Source organism: Coloeus monedula (assembly GCF_965178545.1).
Source record: "Coloeus monedula genome assembly, chromosome: 2".
Taxonomy (NCBI): Eukaryota; Metazoa; Chordata; class Aves; order Passeriformes; family Corvidae; genus Coloeus; species Coloeus monedula.
The window spans coordinates 51641411-51652326 of NC_138782.1; the positions used below are offsets into that span (position 1 = coordinate 51641411).

The window sequence follows — 10916 nt, forward strand, 5'->3', positions numbered from 1 at the left end:
GCTTGATAGATGAGTGGTCACCATGTATGCTCTTCTGTGTCATGCTTGTTGGGCTGAAGCAGCTCTGGGTATCCCTGACTATGCTGCCCATCACCTTCATTCACTGGGTAGACCAGAAATTTACGTGGTGCAGTTCTGGAGAATATGAAGTAGCTTTTTGCTACTTTTGTACACTCATTTCTGAATTACCAGTTTCTCTTGACAATAAACGTAAGTGAAATTGAAACCGCTTTCTGGATCACCTGCTTCCAAGCACCGTCCTGATGGCTTTCAAAAAAACAAGCTGCTTCTCTGAACATAAAAGCCCTCACTGAAATAGCAAGTAACAGGAAAAGAGTAGTCAGGCGTCATCAGAACTGATGAGTGACAGAATTTCAGAATTTATGTCTGCGCAGACACAGACAGACACATAGCAGGAAAAAAAACTATTAAAAAAAATCTGAGTTTCCAGATACTTTGCAAACAGCATGTTTCCTTAAATCACTGGATGAAATTTGCTATACTTGTTAAGTTGCTATGGCATCTGAGCCCATGCAGTAGAATTTGACAGATATTTATCTCGGGCTGACAAGCCACAGAGCAAGTTGAAAATCCCCTTTGTGTCATTTCCTGTGAGATAAGTCTGAAGAACGAACTCACGCATGCAGCCTGTCTGCATACAGGCAGCCTGGCGCTGCCCTCCAAGTAAGGTGACACCTGTTTGACATAATGTTTGGAGAGTGACGAACATTGCATGGGACACGCTGGTGCTTTTATAATTAAGAGCAGACCAGAAAAAAGCTTTAATGCTGAGAGAAGATTGGATAGTCTCCTCAGAGAGAAGACAGCTGATCTGGTGGTCTCTGCTGTGCACTAGACAAATAACTGAGAGATTGCATGTTCTTCCTCAATGGTTTTGTTTTGTTATTTCTAATCTTTCCCTCCCAGAAGCTGATGCCTGTGGGACACAGCTGGGAAGACAGGAGCACTGAGTTTAAAGGAACGTAAATGTGTGCTAAAATGGCACTGGCCAGTTCAATTTCTAGCAAAGTGGTGCCACCACGCTCCAGAAAATTTTCTGCAGCAGGGGTGGAAGTGCACCAGAGCAAGCTGGATTTCTTCTGCAAGCTGGGCTATGGTAAGCAGGACATCTGCAAAGTGCTGGAGAACCTGGGCCAAGAGGCCCTGGAGGATGATGTGCTGAAAGAGCTGATTCGGATGGGGAGCAAACCTCAAGCTCTGGAGAACCAGGCTCAGCCTTCCCAGCTAAAGCTGGTTGCCCGTGGATCATGTAGCACCACACCAGGGCTGAAGTGGCTTGGAGAAGATGAAAGTGATGCTTCCAATTGCTTGAGACCCATTGTGATCGATGGCAGCAATGTTGCAATGAGGTAAGCTCCTGAAAGGCATCTCTCTTCCTCTGAGGCTTTTGAATTTTAAAACTGATGGCTTGAAGTGTGTTTTTCCTTCAGGTGAGAGGTGTGTTGATGCATCTGACGTATGAACAATTGGTTATTCCTGTTCTTTGGCTGATGCACAGCTTCTAAGGACCTGCTCTCTTGATGTCCATGAATATGCACATCACATGCAGTTACTGGCTCTCTCTACATTCTGACTTTTTATAGGGCAGCCTCTGTCCAACCACTACTGTTTGTGGCAGTGTCTCTCCCTTTGAGCTCACCATTAAATTACTCCCCCTTTTCAAATGGGCACCTAGAATTTCCAAACCGATATGCTGAGATGTTTCCAGGAAAATCTGATGAATAGATAGACAGACCACCCAACTAATCTAAGAAGGAGAGGGGAAATAAAGTCAGGTGGCTGTGGTTTCTAACAATATCACAGTTGTACCACTTTGACTAGCAAGTAAACCCCAAAAATGTTCCCAGCTTGTATAATTTTTGTTGGTTTTCGATTTGGCTTCTGTTTTAGGGAAATGTCAGGGAATTGATAGTTGACTTGTATTTAATAGATTCATTTCCTCCTTAGTCATTCTGCTTCTGGGAAATGTTGCATCAGCCCATCCTGGTCAATTACATTTCCCGAGCAGTGCCCTGGCACTGTGAAAGCACTCTTACAGATGGGGAGCCTGGCATGTCCCTGTGGACGGGATGTCCAAAGACAGCAGTGGGTTGGCCTCTGTTTATCCAGGCAATGTGGAGTAAAGAGTTCAGGAAATGGCTATCCATTTCTCTGTTAACTTCCCTGTCCACTCAGCAGGGCCAAGCCCATCCCTGCAGGCTGGGACAGGGCAAAGGAAGGCTTCGTCCTTCAGTCAGCAGTCCCGTGAGGTGAGATGAGACCACACCCCCTCTGGTTAGAGAGGAAAGTGGACAAGCACATCCAGAGCAACTGGAGACTAAGCAAATTATGCCATCTTGTGGGTGAAAGGAGAAATCCCAACCGAAACCAAGGTTCCCTGCTCAAGGCAGCTCCGGAGGAGTGGGAAATACACAACAGAGCAAACTTGCTTGGCATTCTCTGGGCCATGAGCTCAGTAGCCAGGTGTTAGGCTCTCCTGCCCTGCTTTGCCTCTTCACCCAAGCCCCTCCTCAGGGTGTCTTTCTTGCCTCTGCGAAAGAACTGAGCACCCGCTCAGGCAGTGTGGCAGAGCTGATCGCCCACCCTTTCAGTGTGCTGGGGTCAATATGACTCCTGACGGGCCACGTGCTCTGTTCTCAGCTCTCTTGGCACAGCAGCTTTGAGCTTCAGAAAGGCAAGGGTTTTACAGCTCTTCTCAGATGTCCCAACCTCTGTCTTGATAAAAACTTTGTGGATGATGAAGGAGACTGTTGAGCTTGTCAGTTCGGTACTGAAAGGGCACAGCCTGGAAGGAGCTGCTTTCCTCTCCTGGATGCCTTTCAAAGTGGTGCTGAATGGCATTTGCTTTGGCTAACGGGGTAGGCCTGGTGAGTGCTTTCAGTATCCTTGCCTTAATTTTTCTGGTTTGCTACTATCAGGCAGAGAAGGACTGTTTGCAGATGTCAGGGGAAAGGGATGTTAGGTTCCCTTGCTGGGGAAAAACTCCATCATTATCAACACCAACAACCATAAAAGTGCAGCAGAAGCAGCAGTTTAGGGATGAAACAATCAAGAAGTTAGAGCTTCAAGTGGCAGTTTTCTGCGTGGAGAAAAATATCTTGAGCATTTGTATTTACATCTTAGGATTGGTGTTTCTGGAGCATTTCAGGGTTGGCACTGAGGGCCCACTGCGGAGTGCAAGGCTTTGAAAAGGATGTGGATGCCCCAGGGTAATGAAGCGAGTCGGCAGTCTTCAAGCATCCATCAGCCCACCCAGAGAAGCTGAATTGAAAATAACCTTGCCTTCAGCCAGTCTCACTCAGCAAACATCTCAGCACACTTTGTGTTTCCATCAGATGCAATGAGAAACTTAGCTGCCTGCCAGCCTGTCTATGGGAAGTTTAGCAAGGCTGGTGGAAAAAATAAATGGAGTTGTGTTAATAGGAAAAAGGAACTGTCATAACCATATTCACTGCACATGCATCACCAAAGAGGCTGCTATCTCCTCTAGTGCTTGCACTTACAGCTGCTTTTAAAGCTGTGGTAGCTACAGAGGCCTTTCCCTAGGCCTTTCTGGCAAAGCTGTGGCTGATGCTGTGTCATGACCAGGTGGAGATGGGACCATTTGCAGCTTTCAGAAGAAGTTGGTTTGCCTAAACTTCCTCTCAAAGGAGTTGGAATGGCACAATTTAAAAAGGACTTCCTGAGTGCTAATGATGGATTAACTGCTGGCGTCGCAAAGATGCCAAATTTCTGCTTCATTTTCTGAGAGATGGGCCCTGCTGGTCTGTGACCCAGGTGCAGTGTACCCTGTTGCTGGCAGGAGGGAGAGATGACATTGAGTTATGACAGATCATGGGTACGTTATGGTCCATGGATTTCAGGGTTGTGTGGGAAAGGGGACTGACAGGAGCCAGTCTGTGCCCATGCAGGAAGGATGGAAAGCTCTGAGGGCCCTGCTCCATTGCACAGCAGTCCCTGGTGTTCAGTGGGGACACCACAGCCCCCCACACGTGGTCAGAGTGGTTCAGATGGCCCCCAGGTCTGGCTGCAGCAGTGTGGCAGTAGCTGGATTAAGTGATAACGCTGAGGAACAGCTCCAGGTGCCTCATCTTGCTTGTTCCACTCAGCCTTTTGGCCAACCACTTGTGCTTGAGTACTTCACTTTCTGCACTGGGGTACACCTAGAACTGCCTTCCTAAAGCTCACAGGATTACATATACAAGTAGTCAATATTAAAGAAAGCTGTTGCTGAACTTATGTTTGAGTCACGGCATCAAAGTTGTACCTGGACTGCCTTTTAAAGGCAGTTATCTGAAAAAGTCACCCAAATTTCCAATTCACCTGTCCAGGTGATGTTATGAGTATCCTGGGTAGATCCTATCCTTTAAAACCAAACAAAACAGCTGTTCTAAAATGGAGATTAGGTATGTCAAGCACTTCAGACCACTTATTATTGCTAAGGGTTTTATATGACTTCCTATTGCCTTGATACCTCTTAATAGGCAACCAGGTTTCTTCCACCAAATGGTGCTATTTTTTATTTGTGGTCACCATTTCAGGACAGAAACTTTTAATGGCTGTAAAATGAAGCTTTGGTTATGAGGCTGGTGTAGGCAGAACCTAGAGATGCATCCCTGGGATGTGGTGGTGGGAGACTCATTGAAGACTGTGGCATTGTCCTTGACTGGTCTGTGACTGCAGGTGGGTATAGCAGCCAAGAGAGTCATTCACAAGTGCTTTTTGCAGAGGTGAAAGCCTGAGTGAGACTGGCAATATCATGCAGGAAGGTCAAAGTAGAAGGATGAGCATTCTGTCAATACTGTGAGGGTGTTTATCCGTTTAGGACTTGGTGCACAGTTTATTTTCGTTTTCTTGTGCCAAGGTAGTTAACAAATGGCCTTCCTTTACACATGCACTGCACTGTAGTCAAATTTTAGGTAAGTGAATGCCAAGCAGTAGGAATTTTCAGGGAAGGCGAGAAATTTAGAGGGATGACACCCCTAGCTGTTTTCCTTGCGGTTATTTCTGGTCTTATGCTACATTTTGAATTGTTCAGAACCCACCTTGCTGGCACCTCTAAAACACTTGTCTTATGGCTTTTCTACCTCTCTGTGCAATGAAGAAAATATCCACCAACTAGGGCAAGATAAAAGTGGGACTGAGGTGCCTGTGGCTGTGCCCACTGATGTCTTGTCCCTTTTTTGGTGTCCTGGGTTAGGTTCTTTATATTTCCCATCCTGCCTCTTACAGTTTTCCTTCCCCCACATGTTCTCAGGTTTCCAAAAAAGATCACCAGTGGAGTGCCCTGTGATCACACATGCAGCCACTTCAGCCATTAAAATCTCTAACAGCCCTGTTACCACAGAAGAAAATTCCCACATTTTGTTTCTCACAGGAGGGCCTCATGGGTTTCTGCTTGTGCAGGAAGAAACTCTCACTCCTCTAAACTTTTTCAGACAAAGTGTGTGAAGGGTTTGACAAAGGCTAAGGTCTTGCTTGTACTTAAGTCCATCCAGATACAGATGGAAGGAAAAGGCTTGGGTCACAGAAGTGGGGGACATGATACCTCTGTTTTTAAGTATCCAAACTGTTTCAGATAAATCTTTTCAGCTGTACTGGAAGAGGTGTTTGGATTTGTCCCACCAGGACACCGTGCCAGGTTGTTTTCTTGAAAACCGGTGAATGACAAAAAACCTGTTTATTTTGCCTTTTCATTACTGGCTCAGTTAAAGAGAACTCCAAGCTTCATAAAAGCCTTTCCTCATCATCCTCTCTTTTTTTTATAGTCATGGAAACAAAGAAGTATTCTCCTGCTGGGGGATCCAGCTGGCAGTGGATTGGTTTCGAGAGAGGGGGCACACTTACATCAAGGTTTTTGTCCCGCTCTGGAGAAAGGAGCCCCCTCGACAGGACAGCCCCATTGCAGGTAGGTCACCAACCTGGGCGTGATTTGGCGGCCATCAGGTGCAGTTTGGAGACAGGGGGTGTGAAGAACCCAGTACAGTTTTTTTCCCGTAAAGACAAGCACAGTGCAAGTTGTGCATCAGACTTCCCTCACTTAAATGAGTCATTAATTCATTGTCCCATTCAGTGCTCCTGGCTAGCAGCTAAAATTGTTTACAAGGCTTTGTTACACTGCTTTGAACCTTCTGCTTAACAAACAGCAGGTGCTGCCAGCTGAGTTAAAGAAGAAGTTTGTCAGCTTGCAGTGAGCCTACAGAGCTTTTGAGGCCCTCCAGGAGACAGTGATGTTCATTACTGCATGACTATTATCTGTTAGCCGGCTGCCCAACACAGAGGGTGGACGGGCTCCCCTTCCAGGAGAAGACAATGCATCAGCAGAAGTCTGTGGAGGGGAGTGAGACTCAGTTTTTCTGGAAATAGATCTGTGAGATCTGTGCCAGCAGCTTGGTGTCTGCAGAGAAGGCAGATCCACCTTCCTGCAGAGAAGGAATGGCAAGAGGTCAGAGTGTCCTCAACAGCAGCAGAAGAAGTTTATTTATGTATTTTATCACACACATTTTATCTCCAGGTAAAGCTTATGTCAGGGCTGGTTATGAGCCTTCTAGCAACTAGCAGGGTAAAAAGGGCACTGCAGGGATTCAGTATCAGACTGTGGTGTAGAATTCAAGGGATTCTTTTGCAGATAAAAATCAAAAAAGGGTGTCTCAAAATTTACAAGTCGATGTTCTTCTAAAAGACCTAATTTTTGATTTGCTGAATAACCACCAGATATCACTGCATCTGAAAATTGCACCACTGTGAGTTTCCTGAAGTGCTGAAATATCTTTAGATTCCTGTAGGTTTGTAGCAGATGATTGAGAGCTGGTCATTTTAAATTAATTAGTTCCTTTTTTTCCCCTTCCCTTGCCTACTTCTGCCAACCACCCAACCAGATCAGCACATTCTTGAAGAGCTTGAAAAGCAATCTATCCTGGTCTACACACCCTCCCGGAAGGTGAAAGGCAAGAGGGTGGTTTGCTACGACGATCGCTACATAGTGAAAGTTGCTTATGAGAAGGACGGAGTCATTGTTTCCAATGACCACTACCGGGATCTGCAGAATGAAAACCCCGAGTGGAAATGGTTCATTGAGCAACGACTGCTCATGTACTCTTTTGTCAGTAACAGGTAAGAGATGGATGGTGTTAGAGAATCTAGAATTTAAACGTTATGGGCCAAGTCAGCTCCAGCATCAGAGTACCTCCCAGCAGTAGCAGAATACATGAGCCTTTTCATGAAAGGAATTTACTGCAGCTTTTCTTATCTCATTTCTTGAGTTCCTGCTCCCTCAGCTTTGGTCTTAAAACCTCCCATGTCACTCTTCTATGAACTTTTCTACTTGAATGGCAGCATTAGTGACCAGCTTTCCTTCTTTCCAGTCCAATTTGTGATATTAAACCAAGGGTTGCTATCTTCCAGGTTCTATTTCCTGTAAGAAGCAGAATTAAATCCATGAGAGGAGGCTGGCAGGCAGTATTTTTAGTTCCCCTACACAACAAAGCATGACTTTTCCCTGTGTTTCTGCAAACACAAGAAGCTTGTCTCTCTGGCCCTTCACCATCCTTGTTGGGGGAGGGTTTTCATTAAAGAACTTGCACCATGTCTGAGAGGCTGAGCTGAGTGCTCCTCATTCTGTTCATACCAACGTTTCGCCTGAGTTTCCTAATGCCTGAGGTGTGCAGGGGAAAGGCACTTCACTGAGACATCCAGTGTGCACAGACATGTGCTTATATCCGTGATTTTTTTTTACTTTTCCAGGTTTATGCCTCCTGATGATCCATTAGGCCGGCACGGACCCACCCTTAATAACTTCCTCAGCAAAAAGCCAGTGCTTCCTGAAAAAAAATGGCAGCCTTGCCCCTATGGTTGGTTTCTCCCCATGCTGTGAACTGCCCCCTGCTTCCCAGCAGTGCCGTCCCTTGGCTAAGGGCCACTGCCACATGCTTTCCTGCTTTGTGTGGTAGGGACTTGGGTTGGGGTTGCTCAAAGGTGTGATGCTTTTTTGTTCTCCTGCTTAAGTAGCTTCAGCCTCAGCAAAGGCAGGGGATGTTTCTGGCTTGTCCATCCTTGCCCGCACACAGCTTCCATGGCCGTGCTGACCATCCTGCCTGCACACGCTTCTCACTTTGTGGAGTGGATTGTCCTGCAGCACTTGGGAATTGCCATCCAAACCCTTTCCCTCTTTCCCCTCCCAACAGCCCCCTAGCAAAGTGCAGGTTTCTCAGACGTAAATCCCTATGCCATTTTTTAAAGCAACCTTTTGCAGCAACAGGCCTCCCACCCAGCCCACCGAGTGCAGGAACTGAAGCATGAATATCAGACACTTCCAAAATAGCAGAAACTTCCTTTCACTGCTGCTTCACCGTGCTATTTATATCAGTAGTATTTAAATCTGGAGTCAACAGTACTGCGTTTGAAAAAAGTACTTCCCCTTTCTTCTGTGTTCATCACACCCAGTGCTGGGGAGAAGTGATGTGTGCATTAATTGATGTTGGTGCTAGTGACAACTTCCTGTCTGATTTTTTTTTTTTTCTTTTAGGTAAAAAATGCACCTATGGCAATAAATGCAAATTTTACCATCCAGAGAGACCACATCAAGCTCAGCTTTCAGTTGCTGATGAGCTTAGAGCCAAAACAAAGGTCCCATTGGCCCTGGGGAAAGAGGAGGAGAGGTGTCAGTGCTCCCCATACACGGCCAGAGAGCCTGCACCCTGCGATGCCTGCACAGAAACTCTGCGAGAAGCCAGAGGCTGCTCTGGGCCTTGCTGCTACCCAGGCAGGTCCCAGGGGAGCTGTCCTGAGCAGACATCCTCTGCCTGGGCTGGCGGTCCTGGCTCTGACCTGGGGCTGGAGCAGCGTTTGCCACAGCAGGAGCCGCTCCTGGAGAAGATGTCAGCAGTGTCCATCAGCGACGGCACCTACGGCTGCAACTGGTCCTTAGGCACCTCTCAGGACAGGGGGGCCATGGACAGCCCTCACCACTGTGCTGACCTCAGGGACAAGCTGTTCTCACTTCATCACCCTCAGAGCTTGGACCACACCAGCTCACCCAGGTGCCCTTTCCAGCAAAGGGTGCTCCCACCTGCATGGGGTGGGATGTGCTCAGAGCACAGATGGGCTCAGGAGTGCCGTGGTGTGCATGGAACAGGTCACAGGAGCCATCACATCCCCCAGGGTGCTCAGCACAAACAGGCCCTGGAGACCCAGCACCATGTTTTGCTGCAGCCCACAACTCTGTCCCCTGACAGGTTTCCCCTGTACAGCGAGCACCAGCAGCAGCAGCACCACTGTTTCCCCAGCCAGCCCCCAGGGCAGCCCTTTCAGCTACATTCCAGCAACAGAATGGGCTTATTCCAGAAAGCCCATGTGTACCCCAGTGCCTCTTACAGGGAATACTGGCCCACCCCAGCTGCAAGGCCTCCCTCTGCCCAGCAAGTAAACATACACAGGGAGCTGTGTTCCCCTTATCCTTACAGTGAGATGAGCCAGGTCACCACTTTGTACCCCAATATCAAGGATAAGGGGACTGGAGCGCTTCCCCTATGAAGACAGGCTGGGAAAGTCAGGGCTGTTCAGCCTGGAGAAGAGAAGGTTGCATGGATACCTCATAGAAACCTTCCAGTACCTGAAGGGAGCCTAAAAGGAAGCTGGAGAGGGACACTTAATCAGGAACTCCAGTGACAAGACACAGGCGGACGGCTTCAAACTGAGAGGGGGTGGGTTTAGATTAGATTTTATGATGAAATTCTTCATTGTGAGGGTGGTGAGGCTCTGGAACAGGTTGCTCAGAGAAGCTGTGGATGCCCCATCCCTGGAAGTGTTTAAGGCCAGGTTGGACAGGGCTCTGAGCAATCTGGTTTAGTGAAAGGTATCCCTGCCCATGGCAGGGGCATTGGAATTAGGTGATCATTTAGGTCCCTTCCAAACCATTCTGTGGTTCTATGATATTGCCTGCTTGACTTTAATGATTCAAAGACACAGAAACTTGTGAAACCTCCAGAGCAAACCATCCCAATAAGCACAAGTCCTAGGGCAAGAAGATGCCATTCTGAGGCTTAACTAAGTGTTATTAGGGGCGTTATGGCAAGGATTACAGCTGCTCCAGGAACACGAGTATAAGCATCAGCCAGCTTTGTTGCACGGGGCATTGGGTCGAGGCAAAAGCTGTCATCCCCTGCAGTGGGATTGCATTCTACCTCCCCTGAAAGTGAACAGGAGGGCTCACGGTTACAGGGCTGTCAGCATTCGAACCTCACTAGTGACTGAATTCAGGATGGCACAGATTTTCATTAATGCCCTGAAGCACTGGACATGTTTTTAGAGTCCTAACCTATAGTTCAAATTCTGTAAAAGAACCGTGCCCAGTGAAGGGCTCTCCCATGACCTCCCTGTCACTACTTGCTCAGCCAGCACAGAAGATGATTTGCCCTGTTCCCCCTGCATAGGCTGTGCTCCCAGCTAGAAGGCAGATTTGGGTCCCTGTTACTACTTGATACAGGCCCAACCAGCTGTTGTTGAGCTTTCAAAGATACATCTCGTGCTTCTAAAGCAGTGCTGAGAACACACAGAACCACCAGCAGAGGGGCTGGAGGTGCACCAGAGCGCCTGAAGGAAGCCACAGGTACATTTCTCAGAAAAGGGACACACAATGTAAGTCAAATCAGGGAAGTCATCTTCAGTGCAAGTCCTGGTGTGGACTGAGGGCTCAGGGTTGGTAATTAAAAAACCCCAGATGATGCCAAAGAGGAAAAAAAAACAAAAAAACCCTTGAAAGTGTCTCCTGTATTGAACAAGAAATCTGTTGTTGACTTAACCCTTAATTACCAGATGTGGCCCCATAATGCAATTATGCAGCTGATTTATGACTGTAAACATTTGAACTATGTTCTGTTAGGACACGTTTGATTTTA

At 47.3% G+C, this 10916-nt stretch overlaps 1 protein-coding gene across 1 annotated transcript; it reads left to right on the forward strand.

Annotated features, from left to right (window-relative positions):
* Window positions 1-987: 987 nt before the first annotated feature.
* ZC3H12D (zinc finger CCCH-type containing 12D) lies at window positions 988-9552 on the forward strand (the record flags this gene model as incomplete). Its single annotated transcript, XM_082277083.1, has 5 exons — window positions 988-1370; window positions 5790-5929; window positions 6900-7134; window positions 7765-7871; window positions 8546-9552. The coding sequence occupies 5 exons, from the start codon at window positions 988-990 to the stop codon at window positions 9550-9552; spliced, it is 1872 nt and encodes a 623-aa protein (XP_082133209.1).
* Between the last annotated feature and the right edge of the window lie 1364 nt (window positions 9553-10916).